At 43.3% G+C, this 21,293-nt stretch overlaps 1 protein-coding gene across 14 annotated transcripts in view; it reads left to right on the top strand.

The window, feature by feature from the left end:
* The window catches only part of ABLIM1 (actin binding LIM protein 1), a gene marked incomplete at both ends in the record, with an annotated part of 123,388 nt that overhangs the window by 78,837 nt on the left and 23,258 nt on the right, over window positions 1–21,293 (top strand). For 7 of the 14 annotated variants that reach the window (XM_084246016.1, XM_084246017.1, XM_084246022.1 and 4 more), the window contains 5 exons: window positions 2,301–2,359; window positions 13,936–14,013; window positions 14,673–14,828; window positions 17,445–17,480; window positions 20,197–20,326. In XM_084246016.1, coding sequence (XP_084102142.1) covers window positions 2,301–2,359; window positions 13,936–14,013; window positions 14,673–14,828; window positions 17,445–17,480; window positions 20,197–20,326 — 459 coding nt within the window. Of the gene's footprint in view, window positions 1–2,300; window positions 2,360–5,249; window positions 5,345–13,895; window positions 14,014–14,672; window positions 14,829–17,444; window positions 17,481–20,196; window positions 20,327–21,293 lie in introns of all 14 variants that reach the window. The other 7 variants (XM_084246015.1, XM_084246010.1, XM_084246020.1 and 4 more) reach the window with 3 other exon arrangements.

Consider the following 21,293-nt stretch of genomic DNA (forward strand, 5'->3'; position numbering starts at 1 on the left):
CTGACCCCTCACCCCTCCACATTAAGAGGATTTCCTGTGCTTTGATGGTGACCCTCAGACTCGGTGCTGGAGGGTCTGTGTCTGCCTGATTTTTGTTTCTTTGATTTTAATTTTCTTTTTTGGCCTTGGTTAAACTAGATAGAAATGAAAATTAAATGAGAGTAATTAAGGTATTCTGATTAAAAAAATGTATTTTCCTTAGCTTTATTTTAGCTCAATGTTGTGAAGTAGTTCACAAGTTATTTTACTTTAATTTGGTGATTTTGCGAGATTTAACAGGTTGCTACTTGAAGAGAGAAAAGATTTAAACAATGAGATGTAGAAAATGTAATTTTCAGAGACTTAATTAGATTTTTATCATTTACTCACTGATTTCAGCTTAGTAACTATTTGCATAAGTTTTAAGTGCTCCTTCAGGTTCTTCTGCCCACTAAATCCTTAGTATGCATTTAAACATACCTGCGTGTGAACATAGGACTGACGTGCAGGTCTTATCTGTAGTCATATAAATGACACACATATATCTGGGCACATGGAATCTTATTGGCAGATACTGGATTCTTACAAGATAAAAGCTTTCTATTGGATATAAGCTTTTTGCTTAGTGTTGTGATATTGGTCTCCCATCCACGAAAATCGTGCATGCGAGAAAATGAGGCATTGACCCAGGAACAAAAAAAAAAAATGACACTTAGATAGAAACTTCACTAGTTTAAAAGAAAAGACCTTGTGTGTTTTTTTTTAGTTAATTAAAAGATTGAACAGTAACAGAAACTTTTGGATTTGTGTCATAACTTTCAATCTCCAATTCCCATCTGTGTGGATGACCAAGTAATTTATTTCATCAATGAAAAGTTCAGTGACTCTGACTCTCACTTCTGGACAGAGATGATCTAGTTTGACTTACTTCCTCTAATTAAATTGCTTGCTTGTCAAAAGAGACAATAACAAAAACAAAGAGAAACCCCACCAACTGGGAGAACATTTTTGCACCCAACACTAATGATAAAGGACTGATCACAAAAATCTGCAAAGAGCTGATGAGACTCAACAACAACAAAGAAAATAATCCAGTCAAAAAATGGGCAGAAGAGCTAAAAAGAAACTTCTCTGAAGAGGAAATGCAAATGGCCAACAGGCATATGAAAAAATGTTCAACATCACTTGCCATCAGGGAAATGCAAATCAAAACTACCATGAGATACCATCTTACACCAGTGAGAATGGCACATATTAAAAAAACTAGCAACAACAAATGCTGGCGAGGGTGTGGAGAAAAAGGAACTCTTCTGCACTGTTGGTGGGAGTGCAAACTGGTCCAACCACTGTGGAGAGCTGTGTGGAGATTTCTGGACCTACTAAACATAGAGCTTCCATATGATCCAGCAATTCCACTCCTAGGTATTTACCCAAAGGACACAGAAACATCAATTCCAAAGAACACCTGCACCCCTATGTTTATAGCAGCACTGTTTACAATAGCTAAGCTTTGGAAACAACCCAAATGCCCAAAAATAGATGACTGGATCAAGAAGATGTGGTACATATATACCATGGAATATTACTCAGCATTCAAAAAAGATGAACACATGCAATTTGCAGCAACATGGATGGCGCTGGAAGGGATCATGCTCAGCGAAATAAGCCAAAAAGAAAAAGAAAAATACCGGATGGTCTCACTCATAGCAGGAATCTAGAAAACTTAAATAAGGGACCAGGAAAATGAATAACTATAAGAAAGTGAAAATCAAAATCAACAAAAAACTATGAACCAGAGACACTTTTAGGGGGGCGGGGGCGGGAGGGGAGGGATTGGGGTCAGAATGGGGGGGGCTGCAATTGTATGGGGAATATAACAATAAAATTTATAAAAAAATAAATAAATAAATAAATAAATAAATAAAATTGCTTGCTTGTTTTGATGTTCTATAAACATGGCTTATGCTAATATTTCTGAAATTAAATGCAGCCTGTAGTAAGCACACAGACATTACTTTTAAAGGATAATCATATGGTTAAAAGAAACACCACCACCCATTCAAGAACTAAATATCTCTTGAATCAAAATACTCTTGTGCCCAGTTAATGGTTTCTGTGGTCAGGAATTATGACCTTTATAGAACGAGCTCAGACTCGATGAGGGTTCAGCAGGAGTTTGGGGTTGTCAAGCTCTACTAGGGCGGGGACTTTAACACTCCCTTGGGATGGGGAAGCAGTGTGAGAAGAGTCTTAGGTCTGTCTGACAGGACTGTTGCTTCTGTCAACTTCCTTTACTCTTAGCGGTGTCTCATGTCTTCCAGGCTCTACCGTTTGGCATCCCGACTGTAAGCAATCTACCAAGACTGAGGAAAAGCTCCGGGTAAGCACTCATTGAGAACTGTGATGACAGGCACTCTTGGGGGCCTCTGTTCCATCATTGCTCATTCTGGGGCTGGACTTTGGGTGACACTGCTATTTCATGACTTTTTTCCCACAACAAACCAAAATGCAAGATCATTTGACCAGGGAAGGAGGGTCTCTCCTACCTTACTTTGATTATGGTTTTTGTTCCAATGCCTGTGTTAGATAAAGCGAGTCTCGCCTCGTTAGTCAGGTTCAAAGGAAGGCATTGAAGGGAATAAGTCAAACCCTACAGAAGTGAGAAAACAATTCAACTTCTTGGTCCAACATCTGGTGCCCTCCTGGCCAGACTGTTCGTTCCTCAGTCCCTAATGCATCTCTCCACCCCAAACTCTGCATATTGCCCAGCACTCGGTGCCTTTGGCTGACCTCTTCAATCCACGTTCACCCAGAGCCTCCATCCCCAAGAACTGATGATTTGTCACAAAACCTTTGGGGAAGATGGTGATGAGCCCAGACGTGTCAGTGTAAACAAGCGTCCGGGATGCTTTCCTAGCTTACCCCTTAGGTGACATGCTAGTGTTTTCATGGCTCTTTGGAATATTGTGTACCCAAATAATAGGCCTTCCTCATCTCCCACTTCTCAGGCCTTCTCCTCCTCTTAGTCAATGCTCAGAATCCCTCCAGATGACAAATATTTGATCTGTTTCAGAAACAAAGAGTTTTTTCCCTGAGTTTTGAAGTATTTTATTTTATTTTTTTTTTAATTTTTTTTTTTTAATAGAGGCATGCTTTATTTATTTGTTTGCTGGTTTGTTTGTTTGTTTTGTTTATACATGCACTGGGTACAGTCAGAAGCGCGGGAGGGTGAGAGAATTCACCAGAGCCAGAGCGGGGAGCAGAGCAGGCAGAAGGACCGAAGTACACTGCTGAGGGGAGCAGCGGGCGGCAGGAGAGGTCTGCACGCCATGTGGGACCCTCCTCCGGTGGCCGGGGAGCAGCCGGGGATCAAACCGGCGCCGCAGAGGCCGCGCGCAGTTTCGCAACCCAGCGCTCAACCGCTGCGCCACCGGGGAGGCCCGAGTTTTGAAGTATTTTAGAGCAATAATCAGACTGGATCCCAGCTGTCACTCCCTCTATTTAGCTAACTTAGTGGTACCCAAGGAAAAACAGGAATTTGACGGTGCTCCTCTTGGTCTCTGAAGGGAAAGAATGGCCTCCGTGCATCTGAGAGGCCAGATATAGAGTGGGGTGAAATTTCGTGTCATTTGTGAAGGGTGACTTGACCTTGAAGACATGATTGTCAGTGGGACCCATTTGCTCTCACTGCTTTCGGTCCCTGTGCCTGCCACCCAGAGGGACAACTTTTATTTCCTTTTTTTTCCCCCTCAGTGAAGCCCACATGCTCCCTGGAGCTTCTATTCCTTTGCTCTGTTATTTTTTCCTCCTCCACTGGAGTCCATGAGATCAGATGGAGACCGATTGCCCTTTGTATAGTTTGGAAAATTTTCCCTTGCTTGAGACCCTGAATAAAAGCACTTGTCCTAGAATTCACAATTAGTGTGAGTATGCTTAAGTGGAGGGGATAAAAGCACTTTTTCTAGAATAATTGAGTAAAACGCAAGGCACATTAGAGAGGAATTTGCCACCAATATTAGAGTTTTGGTCTCTGTTTCGACTTATAGCTTCAACCAGAATGAGCATAGCCCCCAGCCCACCAACCAACAGCCTCATACTGGGACACTCACTTGCATCTGGGCCCTTGACCCTGGGGTTTTGAGGACCATGGATGCTTGGGAAATTATCTTTATAAATCCTGGAACACTGAAGATAGTACTTATAGTCACTTTTATCTTAAGAATGGAAACGTCACAGCATCGCTTGGGGTTGCTAGCCAGAAACCACCCAAGGAGTTAGTAATTTGGACTGTCTTTACAGTATTGCTTTCATTGCTCTCTGTTTTTTGAATAATCATTTTTCCTTCATCCCCATTGAAGTCTTTGGGGAGACGAGAGAAATGCTAATAAGGCCAGATTGAATGGAATGTGTCTTTTCTCTGTGAGGGTTCCTTGAATTTGTAGAACCTGTTGCTAAAGTGATTTTTTTTAAATCGACACTCTTGATCACATCTTGAGGGAACGCTGCATAAGCTCATGAAAACAGCTAGTGAAATCCATCCACTCTTTCTGGCCAAGAGGAGCTATTGTTTTCTTCCTTTCATGAAGTTTTCCAGAGAATTCCAAAGCTCTTCTCCTAAAGCCAACATTTCCCACTAGGGAGGTCAGGTCAGCTGTCCACTCCCTCACCTGTGGGATGCCCAGGAGTGAGAAGAGTGGCACACCTTGGAGGGGAAGGGGTTCTGCTATGCCCCAGGTGGGGTATGTGCTGACTTTGGGGGGACCTAGAAGGAAATGGGTTTTGAAAAGGGGAATAAATCTTGGGTGTTTTTCAGGGTGTGTCTCCAGATCACAAATCCCAAGCCAGGATTTCCAGGCCTTTCACTGTGGGTCCCATTAGTCCAGTTACCATAGCAAAATGAAAATGTTTTAAGAATCTTTCAACAACCCCACTGAGTAATCCACATTCTTGATATTTAAGAAATTGTGGGGCGTTGTAATATCAGCCCCTTAAGAACAGCTCTCAGTGCCTTCGGTGGCTTCTTACTTTTCTTTCTATAGAAGGGCTAAGCCAGAGTAAATGGAAAGCAATGCTGGGGAGTTGGAACACAGGGAATATATTGTCACTTGCAGACCATGGGACCCCAAAATGCACACTTAACGTCAGCGAAGGTCACACCTCTAAGCACCTATGAGCTTTCCCTAAGATTTGTTGTTTCTTTTTTTTTCTATAGTATTTCTGAATTGAGGTTATTTCTTTCTTCATTCTTCCCTTTTCCATGTCTCACGCAGCCACCAAACTTGCATCATTATTCGTCTGATTTCTTTTATCCCAAAAGTCTGATTCGACGCACAGGACGCTCTCCGTTTCTGCAGGTTGGCGCTGTGTCCAGGCTGAGGCTGGGAGCTGCTGTCCCAGCCCCGGGCTTTGTTGCTTTTCCTCCCTATGCTGCCTTCCCCCACATAACTCGGGCTCCTGCAGCTGTAGATGCTTTTTCTCACCCCACGGAGTGCATCTCACATTCTGACCCTGGCTGTTTTCCCCCTCTGATTGATGTTTTCATTTAGAGCAGCGACTAAAGTGCTGTCTTCATGAAAGCGAGCACATTCGAAGCTATCCCTTTTGATCCTGTGTTCACACATTTGTTCATTGAACAAATATTGGCCAGGCACCCAGCTATCATGCTGTAGATCTAGACCTGTAGGGGAGAAAGGGCAGATTTTAAAACACATCCCAGGATATGGAGCACGGAGATCAAGTTCTTTGGCGTGCCAGATGAAGGAGCACTCCCTAGAAGTGGCCATTGAGTTGAACCTTGGAGGCAAGATAAAATTAGAACACGTAGTAATGGCAAGAAAATGGTGGAACTGATTAGGCAGCGCATAGAGCAGGATGAAGCTGGGGAAAGCAGGGCTTGGATGGGAAGTGGTATGGCTCAAGGAAGGAGTAGTCACATGACTGGGAAGGAGATGAAGGAGACCAGACACCTGCTTGCTGAGCCTGGGGATGCAGATCCACTCTCATTTGCTCGCTCTAAAGTCTCCTGGGGAAGCTATTCCATGTAGCAGATGGAGAGACTAAGGCCCATCATACTTAAATAACTTTCCAGACTGCAGCTGGGAAGCAGTACACTGAACCCAAGACATGATGCAGCTCAGACAAGTGGCTGGTCCCTTGCTCATGGGCTCTTTGTGCGACCAGGGATTCCAGGCTGAAAGGCTTTGGATGGAGATGACTGGGCAGTGCCCCTGAAACTGCCTTTGGGGTTCACATCATGCCCCACGGCAGGTGGTGGTCCATTAGAAAGTGCTACTTAAACTGCAGTGCTGGAGAGCACATTTCATGAGAGCTGCATTGTGAGTGAGGATGAACAATGGCCTCTGTACTCAAGGAGGGCTAGAGATGGGTGGGGTGGGTGCCAGATCTGCATGCATGGCTCTTAGTTGCTAAAGTAGGGTTGTCAGAGGATGTTAGAAGCTGCAAGGAGGTTGTACTTCTAGAGCTGCCATTGCCTGGGGCCTGCCTCTAGTCGCTGGTGGCTGGGGGTGAGCAGTAACTGCCAGGTGATAACATTGACGACTGATGGGGGTCCTGTGGTTTCCAACATGCATGACCTATTTACTTAGGGAATGTTGACAAAAAAAATAATAACTTTCCAGGGTTACCCCACAAGTGAGTGAAAAAGGTACGATTGGAATCCAGGTCTCCGTGAACCTAAAAGCTCATGTTCCTTCCATTGTACTATGAGGGAGCAGCAAGAGAGCAAGCTGGAGAGGAGAAGGAGGAGGCGAAGGAGAGCATTAAGCACTGACTAAGTCTGATAGTTTAAGCAATAGACAGAATGGCATGCAAGACTGTGGGGGCATCCTGCACAGGTGGGGGACCACTCAGCCAGCTCTCAGGTGAGCAGCGAGGCAGGAGAGTGTCCCAGCAGGTATTTGCCCTTCCTTCAGCTTCTCTGAGAACCAGTTGAACCCTTGGTTTACTAGATTGCAAGTGACTTTCCATAATCCCATCTTTGCTGAGATGAAACCCAGGTCGTAACTCTGCTCACGGTTCAGGGTTACACCACCACACCCTGGGCTGTGCGCCCACACATTTTCCCTGTGCCTTCCGGACCTGCGCTGAGACCAAGAAAGGTTTTTGTCTTGATCTACACTTTTTAAAACTTCACCTTCTTTAAATTATTTGAAAGCTAGTTAGAAGCATAGAGCTTTGGGAGTGGAAAGAAACCTTTTCGAAATCAACCTTCAAGGTTTTTCCAAGTATAGAATGAAGTCAGCCCAAGCCTCTATGGGTCACAGCAGCCAGACGTACCCACAGATTCCTGTCCTGGCTGAGCGACCTTTGTCCATGATGCTAGTTACTCAGCAACTTGTATTTGTCATGTGACCTTCATGGAGGCTGTAGCCCCCATGGCAGAGTTTTCACTTACAGTGAAATTATAATGTCATGCATCTAGAGGAACAGCCAAAGAGCACTCCTGCCGCACCCTATCAATGAGTGTCACTCAGAATTAGCACCTCTACTTGGCAAGAAGTTAACCTCTCAGTAGCTTTTGGAGTTTTCTCCCCACCAAAGTATACTTTATAGCTCAAATTGTGTTCTCTTTCATTTGCCTAGGACAGTAACTAAGTGATGCACTTTCATGACTTGAAGAGAAATATCATCATCAAGTGTAAAGTGATTTTGGTTTGCTCCAGACCCTTTAGTTTAAGAGCTGGGGAGCATCTTGTGAAGTGGTAGGTGAACTGAGAGAGAGATCTGTTTTTAATAACTTCTCTCATCCTATCTTGTTATTCAAAAGGGACATCTGTTCCCCATTACCCAGCCATAAATGTTAATGAAGTCAACTTTAACTCCATCACAGAACATCTTAAGCAGCTGGGCACCTGGCAGAGCAAAGGGGTGATTGGGCAAGGCTTTCTTCACCCATTGCTGTTGAGGAACATGGACCAGAACCTTCTAGAAGCCTGCAAATACCAAAGTAATGCAGTTCTCAAGGCTCACAAATATTGTGATCTTTTAAATTCTCTGGCTCCCACAAATAATATCAAATTCCTTTAGTTATTAGATAACCTGAATGTTGTCCCTACAGGGGCATTCAACTCTTTGCCTCAGAAATAAGCCCTGTTTGGTTGTGGAGGAAAATCAAATTTGCAGAAGGAAAGTCATGTTATTATTTATATTCTGAAGTCTCTCCTCCTTCCCTCTTGTTTTAATTACAAGTAAAAGGAAATAATGAAAGTAGAATAGCCTAAGACAAATATTTCAGTTTCACTTACTTGGAAGAGTTTTTTCTGAAGAGGCAATTGTGTCTACAGGTCAGAACCAGCCCTTAGCATTTGTAATTCCTCTTGGGCTTCTTTATAAATAAAGCACGTGATATTCCCAGGACTAAGTTTGTAATAATCCAGCATGGGTCATTTGCTTTCATTCTAAAAGGGGCTTCTCCATTGTGCCTTGGGAGGCTGAGGCATGAATGGACCACCAAACAAAAGGGACATGAGATTTTTTTTAAATTAACATTCCCCTTTTATAACATATGCACTTGCAAACCTGTGATGCACCAAACAAGCACTGTGTGTGTATACTTTTTGAAAGGAGTTCATTTGAGGCTTTTTGTATATCCAAACAAAGAAATCATTTTGCTAGTCATTTTATTATGTCACCTTGATACATACTGCTTTATTCCCCAATTTCACATGCTTCAAATATTTTATTCTTTTTGTCTGACAATTTATCAGAAGCTGTATAGGATTTATACTGGAAAGATACCGCGGCCTGCTGGCTATAGTAAGCCAACGGCATTTGTGAAACTCTGCAGAGAAGAGGGGTATGCCTGTGGGCCTTCTCCTGTTTCCATTCAAAGCCAGATTCTTTTCTCCAGAGTTGATTTCACTCCTCTTTGACTTGGCAGTGAATGTTCAATGTACATAGATTTTAAAAGCGTAGATTTTCCTTCCTCTGCAGCTGTGGCCACCTTGTCTAGTGGGCTTCCACACAGCCCAAGGCAGACACCGTCTGCTCAGCAGCACTTTGTCCAGGTGCCAGTCACCTCCCATCAACAGCTGCCCCCAGATGTTCCTAAGATCTTTCTGATCCGGGGACCAGATGCCTGTAGTTTTTCTCTCCTTCTAAGAGCATGGCTTTGGATGAATGCAAATTAGATGAAGTAGTTATTGCACCCCTCTTCCCGCTGATGGGGGGGAGGGCGGGGGCCAGTGAGGGCTTTCCAGCACTTTCCTTCTAAGGGACCAGGCATGCGTGGTGGCCCAGAATTGAAAGTAAATGGAAACTGTCTTTTCCCTTACTCTTCATGCAGAGCTCTGGTAAGTGTTTTTAATTGGTTGATATTTAAAAATGATGAGAGCCAGAGTGGAAACATAAAAGATCCTTCAGTGTAACTTTCATTCTGGGGGCTGCCTTCTGAATGGCAGGACCAATGGACACTGTCAGATAAAGTCCACATGGAGGGGAAATCGGCTGAAAGGAAGTTAGTGTGTTTTGGAAAAAGATTTTAGATAGAAAGCACAAGGATACATACTTTCAAGCATCTAAGATGAGGAGTCAATGTCATTTTTGCTCTTTTCTCTTGAGCTACTAGTCTTCTGGTAAGACTATGCTGTTGAATTTTTTCTTGAGGAATATAAACATTTTTGAAATTAGAAGTCAGTATGTAGGTTGTGCTGGGGGAGTGAGTGTAGGTTGTTTGGACTCTGTGAGGATAGCCACAGACAACAGGAAAGTTCTTGCTGAAGGCTCTTTTCCTCTTGCTGCCAAAATCAGGATAAAGAATATTTGCTTAATCTTACTTGGCAAAACTCTTTGGGAGATCTCAGTTTATTATCCCTCCCTGTCTTGCTTTCTCCACCCCGCCTTTTGGTGGGGGGGGGGGGGCAAAGATACCAAAAAAAGAAAGAATTGCATTTTTCCAACTGTCCTTTCAAGATGTTTTTTCTGCAAGGTGTAGAGGAAAAGGGGTTTAAAGGAAAGTGAGTAAATTGCATCTGCTTTTAGCAGCTTAATCACAGGTGCTTGTGGGCCAACTTGTGGGGATAAATATTTGAAATTATCTTCATTGGTATGTAGGCAAGAGAGTGATGTTGTTCATCAGAAGTCTCAGAGAATTCTAGAAACAAGCTGCTGACCCATTGGGTTATTGAATTCAGTTCATAATTACTGGGCCCCTGTTGTTAAACTGGATATCTGAATGGACTGGAAAGGTTATTTAGGTTAAATAATTGTACACAAGGTTCATCTGTGGGAATATGGATTCTCTGTAAACTTTGAAATAGCCCAATGGTGTTAAATTAATGGTAAATAGAGTTAGTTAGAGGTAAAGAATAAATTGTCTGTGGGATTTGAAAGGGAAAACATATAAGTACAAGTTGCTTTTGAGGTTAAGATGAGTTTTGGTTTGAGTGGATTGAGCCGCCATGTTGGAGACCCTCAGCAAGTGGTGTGTTAATTAGGGGCAAAAATACAGCTAGAAGATTAAAAAGGGGTTCTTTTAGTAATAAAGAAGGTGATCGTTTAAGGCACAACCAGTTTAGAATGATAATATAAAATTCTGAATATTTAAGATTAAAACTCCAAAAGTAATAGTTTAACCTTAAAAAGTAATTTTATGATCTTTGTAAGGCAGAGACTTCTGACCTCCAACAGTAGAGCCAAAAAGCTCTTGGAGTCATTGTGGCCTGTGGCTAAAAGCAAGTAATCCATTTGTGCCCTTTGAGCCTTGGGGACAGGTCAAGAGTCAGCAAACCAGGAACTGTCCTGGCAGATAGGACAGGCTTATGCCAGCCTTTGGCACTATGTGTGGAAAGTCACGGATGACGAAAGCTGAAACCTAAGCTGTAGTTACCATCTCGGGGAGGACGCAGAATCACATCACAGTGTTCTCAAGAGGTACACATGTCACCTGCAGGTGAATGGCAGCCCCTTGCTGGGATAATTTACTTTGGTATCTGAGTTCCAATGGGAAAGATCCCCAGTGTGGTAGCTGTAAGAATTCCAGGGTTACAGTGTCACGTTTGGGAGTACTACCCCAACATGAGGAGCAAGCAGGGGTGGTGCTGCACTTTATGCTTGGAGATTCACTGGCTGAGAAATCTTATATGGTGACTATCCAGAAAATGTTGAGGACTTACCATGCGCCAGGCAAGGTGACTGAAGCTTTTGTGTATTGTTTCCTCCCTGAGAAGGAAGGTGGTCAGTGGCCTCTCCTCCCTTCTGCAAGTGGAAAAGTTGAAGCCCACGGGAGTTAAAAGGTGGGGAGGAGGGAAAAGAAGAAGGAGAACTCATGTAATGTCACAACGTGTAGACCCAGGATTTGAACCACTTGTCACCCCACTATGTTATACAATACATAGTTGTGTTTTATCACATTTCATTTTAGATAGGAAAACAAAGGGCCATTGTGAGGAAACAGGCCAGCAAGAATGTAAGTGACCCATAAACAAGGCATCAGTGGAAGTAAATTCTGCAGTACCACCTGGAGGCCAGAATGAAGCAATGATAATGCAATAGAAAAAAGCTTTTTCTTAGTTTCCAGAAGACACCCTGAGCATTTCTGATGTACTGCTAGAGAATCTGAAGGTGCGTTTAGAAGTGGCCTCTCTAAGAACCAAAACATTGGTGGAGTTGATGAGCAGCCGATACTACGTTAAAAACTCTCTGACTATAAAAATCTAAAATATTTTGTAGAGAACCTGGAGAAGGTGTATGCAAAATAGAGATGATTCAGATTTGATATCTTTAAAGATCCAATGGGACTTGATAAAAAGTCAGTCTCGGTTAACCCTAAACACCTGTAGCCCTACAATATTAATAGTGCCCATGAATGAGGTAAATACTTCAGAGAAATCCTGCACAGTTCTCTGGGCCTTAATCCAGTGATGAAGACGGCCAGGAGACACTGAACTTGAGCCAGGCTGGGTAACTGAGAAACCTTCCTCCCTGGAAATGGGGAAGTTGAAGAGCCCATTGAGGACTCTGCTCTTCTCCAGCTCTCTGCAAGCAGCCGTGCAGCACACAAGACAGCCAGCCATCCCAGGTGCATTATACAGGAAAGGAAGAGAGGACCCCTGACACACATTTGGCAAAATTCAGAATAAGTAACGTAGGCAAGGGGTCCCCAAAACTCATTGTGCACTTGGGCTACCCTCACGATGTCCTCGATGCTTGTTCATGGGAACAGACCTTTGCCATGACAATGCCGGTCAGTACATGAAGCCATCAGACTCTCCGGTTTTCACCCCTTCCTGCCGCTAATGTCCCCCGCCCTCCAACACAGTGAGCCAATTCAGGATTCTTGAAAAGCTGGTGGCCATAAAAATATTTCGAGTCAGCAGGCACTTATATCTGTGGTGGATCTCAATATTGTTTTCGCATCATTTATCCCATGGAACCGATGATGGAACTAGATGGTCATACTGACCTTACAATATAGGCAAGAATTTAGTGAAGGGGTTAAGAACTTGGCTTCTGCCTTTAGGCTGCCTCGCTTCAAATCCTATCCCTGTGGCTGGCTGGGAGTTGGGCGCTTCATTCTCCACTATAAAATGGGTGAGAACAGCACCTGCTAGTGGGCTCTTGAGAAGGTCAAATGAGAGCAAGCTTGGACATGCTCAGCCGGGGGCCTGAGAGGCAGTGTCTGTGTCTTTTGGGGTTCTGTAGGCTCAGTTACACTCGTATTCTGCTTGCCAAGTATCCGTAGAAACGAGTACTGAAAAAGAAAAGATCTAAATTAGATACTCCCAGAAATAGCTGCATAGAAGGAGCAAGTTTTTCAAGACTAGGTCTTTGGTTTTCTTTGGAGAACTTTCTAGATGGTGCCCAGCAGAGGCAGAAGGCAGTTAGCCCTAGTTTCCACATTCCCTTCCTGCTCATGTGTCCACCACCCTCTCTCAGGATCTCCACACATTTATTATAAAATTTCATCTTCTCCAGCTGCCAAGCACTAACCTTCAGGGTTTCTGTGTACTTAGACGCTCAACTTGTGTCACTAACATGAGGCAGATGGAGTATTTGTTCATGAATAATAATTCTAACTCATTCCCTCAACACCTGTTGATGCATTCTATGTACCTTGCAAAAACAGTGGCCATGTACACTGGTGAAAACATGAAGCCTCTCAGGATAGAGAAACTAAAGTTAAAGAGGGACATGGACATGGACATGATATAATTCCAAAAAATGAACCTAAAAATTTATTCATGAAGGAAAAAATAGAAATAACACAATGCAAGGAATTAAGGGGTACCAACTCTGCACTGAAAGATCAAGGATATTTTCTTTGAGGAGGTATCATTTCAGCCAAGGCTAAGGAGGAAAAGAACCAGCCAGGTAAAATTGGGAATCAGAACATTTCAGGTAGATGGAGCAGCAAGGGTAAGAAGACCCCTGAGGCAGGGCTGTGTACCGTGTTCTGTGAGTGATGATGGGTCATAGGTGATGGACACCAAGAAGGCAGTGACAATGACCCAGAAGTTCTAGTTGTATTTTTATTCTAAGACAACCCTGAAGCCAAAACAGGACAGCAACCACCCAATTGTGTTCTTAAAAGATCTCTCTGGCAACTGGGCACCCAAATGGTTTTAAAAAGCCAGGAGTGAAGGCAGGAAGCTGACATGTGGAGACTGCCAGCTGTACCCCGAAGTGCAAAGTGAGGGCCACGCCAGGATTATGGCAGGGGAGATGGAGAGAAATGAACAGATGGAGAGAAATGCACTTAAAGGGCAAGCCAGAAAGTCTTATAGGAGACAAGGAAGAGAAGCTAAAAAGAAAGGTCCCCCAGTGCATTTCTGAGACTGAGGACACGAGTTCTCGTTCACCTTTCCTTTTAGATTATATTTACTCTCATTCATAAAAGTCACATCTTTCCCTTTTTAACCACTCAGTTTTTAGTAAATTGGCCAGTCTTGATTTTGAAGCCCTCATCTGAAATCTCACAAGTCACTCTTTATTTTCCAGCCGACCAGGACATCCTCCGAGAGCATTTATTCCAGACCAGGCTCCAGCATCCCTGGCTCCCCTGGTCACACGATCTATGTAAGTACTGACTTCGGGACATACAGTGTCATGGAGCAGATAATCCAAAACAGAAGCTAATTCAAACGGATTTCTGTTTCTGTCATGAGATCCCATTTTCGTTTTCACAGATCAGCCTTCTTAATCATGTTTCCTTGCAGATAATTAAATTTCTTCGTGGATTCCCCCATCAGTGGTGGGATCAATAACCTATAAATTGCAGTAACGTGCAAAAATAATGTTGCACATTGCTCACATATAGATGTCTGGGGATTAATTATTTATTTTATAATGCTGTTACTCAGGGCTCTTAAATTCTCCTACAAAGATAATAAATATTTAGTTTCTTAACTATGCAATTCTTGTATTTAGCTATCTGAGAAACTTTTTCATCATCTGTTTGAGCTTTTGCTTTCCTGTAATCAGTTTCAGAAATTATCCTGATGATTCACAAAGCTTTTGTGCTTGATGAATTCTGTATAGACTTATTCCTGATCCTTTGGTGTCTTTTCTAAAAATAGGCAACTTTTTAAGGAACATGACCATGCTGAGCAAGGTGTCTTGGATTTTGTTTATTTTTAAGGTCATCACTTTTTAAGCAAGACATGAAATGTACTAATTGTACTTCCCCAAAGAAATGAGACCGCAGAGTAATTTTTCTTTCTATCTAACTTTGCCAGGCAAGAGTGGACAATGAAATCCTGGATTACAAGGATTTAGCAGCCATTCCTAAGGTCAAGGCAATTTATGACATTGAACGTCCCGATCTTATTACCTATGAACCTTTCTACTCTTCGGGCTACGATGACAAACAGGAGAGGCAGAGCCTGGGAGAGGTAATAATTCCTGCATGTTGTAAGTTACATGACAAACTACCTTCTCTTTTGCCACATGTACAAGAAGTGATTGGCATCAAAATAAGCCAGAGGCTCTGCTGATTACCTGCAATTGCAGGCCTCCATAGCAGGTGCTTCCAAGTATTCAAAAACCTATCTCACCATCCCTGCCCTCCGGAAGGCACAGAGAGGTGGGAAAACAGACCAACCACTCAGGAAATATTACAGGATGAGTAAGAGTTCGTGCTGGGTTGTGGGATGGAGAGCCACACGTTGGGAGGGAAGCTGAAGCTGTCTAAGGAAATTCTGTTTTCTCAGTAGAGGGAAAAGAAAGGGTGAGTCCTGTCTTTGAGAAAACTGGGGGTGTATTCATGGGGAGCATATGGGGAGAAAGCATACACCTTGATCTTTAACAGCTGCAGTTTTCAGCATCTTGAGGTAGACTGTGCAAGAAAAAAATAGAGCTTGGGGCTAGAGCACAGGGTGGTCGTGTGAGCCAGGGCTCGAGTAAAATTGCCTGACTCAGCCCAGAGACTGCACATGCTGCTTGTATGACTGGCCAGTTGACAACCATTCTGCTTCTCGTTTTCTCATCTGTAAAACAGAGAATCTACTTCAGGGGGTGTTAGTGAGGATTAAATACATGAGCCAAGTATTGGCGGAGGGGCGGACTCGTGATAACTGTTCAGCAGATGGTGTCTCCTCCTGTTGTTTTTACCTGTCCTCTTATGGCTTACTGACATTCTCCTACCTCCAAGGTCCAGGGTCAGTGGATTCCCTGCTGTCACCTCTGCCCAGGTCTCCCAAGCTCTGGTCTGATTTCTTGCCCTATTCAACTCACTCTAAATTGTTTTTCGTTTTAAAATTGGAATCTCAATCATCTACAGACTGATTTGAATCCACTCCAAGACACGTTACCAAATAGTGGATGGAAATCATTCAACTGAGATTAAGACAGACCACCTGTAACATCGCACTGTGCTTTGGGATCTTAGATGAAAAGACATGAAGTCTTTGTGATTCTCTTTACTTTGCTGTTACATGGCATATGCATATATGTTTATTAGCAATTATAATATACATTGTTCTTTATATGTATTTTCTAATCTGGGTTTTATTCCAGAGCACAGCTCTGCATTAAAACAGTCCATGGGTAAGAAGTGATGTCTGTTTTCATGTAGTGCCACCTAGTGGTCACATGGCCATCACTGCATCTTATGGCTTCTCCCCAGTGCTGGTCAGTTGGCCTGGGGAGTTTGGTTGCCCTTTGGCCCTGGAGAGCTTCACTGGGGGCAAAGGCAATGTATACAGGGCCAGGTCCTGGAACAAGTGACTGAAAATTTCCTAGTGTCCAAGCCACACAAGCTGGAGTGTGTGGGGGGTGCCTCAGTTTACAGTGTTCTCGTTTGGAGGTACATGCAGGTGTCCCAGGGGCTCCATTCAGGGCAATAAAACATCAATTACTTAGAGTTTGGGCTTTGAAATAAACATTTCTGGGTTTGGAACCAGACTGAAATTAACTGACTTTAGGAAATTTATATCATCCAGGCTCTTTATCTGTAGGCTCAAGATAATGCAAGGATTAAATAAGGTACTTAGACCAGTAACTGACACATAGTAAGTACCCCACCCGATGCTGGCTGCTGTCATACCCAGCACTGACCGTGGTTTTCAAAGATTGTAGTGCACTTTGTTCCTCTTTGAAGGCTTTTTGCATTTTAATTGTGAACATTTCAACTTCACTTAGAAAATATTTGTTGCGTGCTTACTATGTGCCAGGAGCTGTTCTTGTTCCTGAGGATACTTGTAAAAGAATGGAGTCCTTGCTCTCACAGAGTTTGCAGTGTGCAGTGGGAGACAGATGAACAGCAGATATGTAACAGAACTTTGCAGGGGGGTAGTGCTATGAACAGAGCAAGGAGAAAACATGGCTGAGTTGACTGGCTGCTTTAAATAGGAGGGTCACTGAAGGCACTGTGGACAGTACTTTGCAGCAGAGACCTCCCTGTAGAAGCATACAAGCCTTGCAGGTGTCTAAGTGCAAAGCACTATTACAGGAGAGCATGTGCAAAGGCCCTGAGGTGAGAGAGGGCTTGGACTGTCAACGGCCTCCAAGGAAGCCTGTTTGCCTGAAAGGACAGAAGCCAGAATGGGAGTGAGGTTGGCAAGGATAGGAAGCTACAAGCCTGGTGATCAGTTCTGTTTCCATCGTCCAACTCTTCCTGGTAATTGCTGTGAGGATAGTTTAGTTGACAGCCTTGTTTGTAAAATTCTGTATCTCAGTCAACACTGTAACTCATAGTTTCAGTGAGCATAGTTTGAGCATAGGGCAGAAATGGCTCCAGTTTGTTTGGCTTAGTCACCCGAAGTATTTCAACCTGTTTTCCACACCCTGGTTCTTAGGCAGAGATGAGGGCCACCACCTCACAGGAACCTAGGTCAAAGCATGCCTGCTTGGGCCTCACCTTTGACCCAGTGGATCAGAAGAGGAGGGACCAGCAAGGGTGCTGACATGTACATTTTGAATAATGTTTCCAGATGATTCTGATATCAACTCTTCATACTGAGAAAGACTTAATAAATGTTTTGACTTTAAATTCTCTTTTATTCTTCCAGTCCCCAAGGACTTTGTCTCCAACTCCATCAGCAGAAGTAAGTATTACTTTTGAAAATTATAATGGGTAGAATCTGGGAGCTGCTTAGACCTTTCCTAGACTGGGACATTTAAAAAAGGACATTAAATGCAGACAAGAGAAGAGCTGAGCTCCTGATCCTGGTGAATGTGGAGCTTCCTCATATGTGAGACAGGACTGGTGAGTTTATAGGAGGACATCTCTTTCTAGATGGAGACGAGGACATAAAAAATAGCCTCTCATAGTCTGAGCCTATGCCTTCAGTGGTAAGAAGTGTTCACAGGGTATGAAGCTACTTGTCCTGAGGCAGGACTCTCTCCCCTCATCAGGAATGAGTTCATCAGAACCCTGATATTCTGGATTAAAAGAAATGGCCCACAGTGCCCGAGCATATTCCAGAAGATTCATATTTATGTCAGGCCCCTCCTAGTCAGGGTAAACAGAACGTGCAGTGGCTTTTATCCAGGTCTCCGGGAGGTTCCCTGGGGAATAATTGTCTCTATGTGTGTGGATCAAGTACCTGCATCTGTGACCACTCCATCGTGAGCTGGGGTCCTGCGTGTACCCAGTCTGCTCTCCCCAACCTGCAGCATTGGGACCAAGATGCAACCCCCCACATCAGCCATCGTCACAATCCAGCGGAGTGAAGGTTCTGATGCTCCCAGTCTATACAATGAACGGCTCCTTCGCTCTGCTGTGGCTTCACAAGTTTCTGGGTCACCCCTCATCCTCATCCCCCACTACCTAATATTCAACCAGAGAGGCCTTAGAGGCACTTTCTGTTGTCCCTGAATAACTTTTCCCTTGGGAGACAGGGGGCAGATTTGAGGCTGGAGTCTGATGCTAAGAGGACACAGTGTCAAGCCTGGCCAGCATCAAGGTTGGGCTGGGCACACTCATTTCAGTGCTTACAGAGACCAGTATTCAGGCCACTGGGGGTCTGGCACACTTTTTATTTTGCATTTCCTTATGTATCCAGTGAACCAATGAACCAGCCCTCAGCAGGTGGGGCTACTCCATCTACAAAAAAAATGGTATAAATAGAATCAGAGTCTCGTCTTAAAGCCAAGCCACTTTCTATATATTTTCCATAACCTGGACTGAGCTTAGGCTACCACTATGAGATAATAAAAACTATAGTATTCTGATGGTTTATGATTGAGTGCAGTAAATTAATTTCTATTATTCTGATAATAACAACTGAAGTTATGAAGAATCAACTATTACTTACCAGTTGAAAGGATGAAGCACATCATGTGGGAACTTTTTATTTTGTGGCTTTTATTTAATTTATTGTTATAATACACTGGAATCAACCCAAAGTTCCTTTGTCATTTGCTCTCAAATTTCACAGTTTTGGTTACCTGGGTCTTAATTTAGTCATTTTCATTCATTTTAAAGTTACTCTGTTGTATTAGTACAAGCTTCCTAGGACACCAGATTCCTAAAATGTAAAACATTCTTTCAGTTCTCTTAGCAGTTTTATATTATATTTGTGTGTGTCCTTTTTTTGACACTTAATACCTAATATATTCATTCCTAGATTTGCACATACTAATGGTGCTATTGAAAGGATATGCTATAATTTACTTAATTGTTCCCCAGTGTGTAAAGTACTTAATAGAAAGTTTTACCTTTATGAATGGTGATATAATAAATATCATCATTATAAAAATATAAACTTTTTTCATTTTAAGACCCTTTTTTTAATCATTTCCTTGGAATATATTTCCCTAAGTGGCCGGTAGAATTACTAGATTTGAGTCCTCTACCTGCTTGTCCTCCCAGAGAATCAATTTAAAATGCTACCAGAGGGCCTCCCCGGTGGCGCAGTGGTTGAGCGTTGGGTTGCGAAGCTGCCCGCAGCCTCTGCAGTGCCGGTTCAATCCCCGGCTGCTCCCCGGCCACCGGAGGAGGGTCCCACATGGCGCGCAGACCTCTCCTGCCGCCCGCTGCTCCCCTCAGCAGTGTACTTGGGTCCTTCTGCCTGCTCTGCTCCCTGCTCTGGCTCTGGTGAATTCTCTCACCCTCCCGCGCCTCTGACTGTACCCAGTGCTTGTATAAATAAATAAATAAATAAATATTTAAATAAATAAATAAATAAATAAATAAATAAAATGCTACCAGATCAATGTTATGGACTCTAAGGGTTGGTAAGCAGAACACAGGAGCAGAATAGAGTCAAGAGGCTGGTTCTGAAAGGGCCCCATCTGTCCTGGTCTCTTACCTGCTTGGAACCTTCTGAGACATTCCACCTTATTAGACAGATCCGATGAACCCATAAATGCCCTCTGTGCAACTGACATGCACAGTATACATGTGGTCATTGGAATGACTCCCTCTTTGCCCAGAGCTCTGTCAACACTGCAATTCATAATTTTTATTTTTTTTAAGTAAGGGAACATGGGTTTACAACACTGTACATGTTTTAGGATACGGGTTTTCACTTCTTCAAATGTGTGTTACCACACCACACCCACCACCAGAGCACCCATAATCCTCCGACAAAGTCCATTACATCACTTGTATTTCTTCAAATTGGGGTACATGTGGGTACTGCAGCTTTGGAAGAAAGTGCATTAACCACGGAGTGCTCATTTGCATACATGTTTTAGGAAAATGAGCAAGTAGACATGATAGTTCCTTGGTGACTCTGCTGGGACTTGCCTTGGCTTGAACATGACGACAGCCTGGAGGGTCTCCTGCACTCACACTTTCTCACCCTTTGTTTCCAGGGCTACCAGGATGTTCGGGACCGGATGATCCACCGGTCCACGAGCCAGGGCTCCATCAACTCCCCCGTGTACAGTCGCCACAGCTACACTCCGACCACATCTCGGTCGCCCCAGCATTTTCACAGACCCGGTAAGGGCAGCTGTTCCTGGGGTTTACTTTACACAATGCTCTGTGTTTCTGTGGCGTTTACCCCACGCTGGTAGCTGGCTGCCAGATATATCCACCCTGCTCACAGGGAAGGAAAAAAACTCATATCCAAATATATTTTGTGTGATGCTTTTGTTGAAACAAGTCACTTTATTGTTACAGCTCATTGTGATCGATGAAGTAAACTTGACAGTAGACAACTAGAAATAAGGGAGACTTTTTGTCTTAGACTTGAAAAGTCTCATCACTTTTGGGCTTAAGATCGCCAAGAAAATATTTTGTTCTGCTTTTCAGGTATTAACCCTGTGTGGATGTGTTTAATGTGATTCCCTTACCCAGGTACATGGGGTTACTAACCTTGCTTGGTTGAACCTTCTAGAAGGAAGCACTGGATTCAGCCTCAGGGTTGTATTTGATCAAGTTCAGTATTCCTTTCAACCCTTATATTTGGAATCAGACTTGGAAACAAAAACACCAGCAATGTACTGTGGTAGAGAATATCAAATAGCAGTGTGTTTCTGCCACTCAGAATTTGGGTCCTTTATTTATTATTATTAATTATTATTATTATTAATTACCTTGCATGTGAAGTAGGAACAGAATGGAGAGCCCAACAAAGAGCTAGCATTTCCTGAGAAACAGATTAGAAAGGAAGACCTTGGCCTTCTAGACAAACTTGGTGGTAAGGGTACACGTCTACGAAGACTTCATTTTAAGCGTCTTCCTTCTGCACAGGCTGATGAGAACAAACCCATCCCTATGCTCACTTACATTTATGAAACGAAACCAGAGGAAATGACAGAATGTAAAATGGCTGCAGTCTTCTTGAAAGCCATAGATTCAATGCTTCTAGCGGATTCAGTTTGTCCTACTTGATCCTTCAACTGTGTATTATTTCCCCTGGGCTCCATGTATTTACTCAGTGTTTGCTGAGTTCCATTAAATGAGA

Source organism: Talpa europaea, assembly GCF_964194135.1.
Source record: "Talpa europaea genome assembly, chromosome: 10".
Classification (NCBI taxonomy): Eukaryota; Metazoa; Chordata; class Mammalia; order Eulipotyphla; family Talpidae; genus Talpa; species Talpa europaea.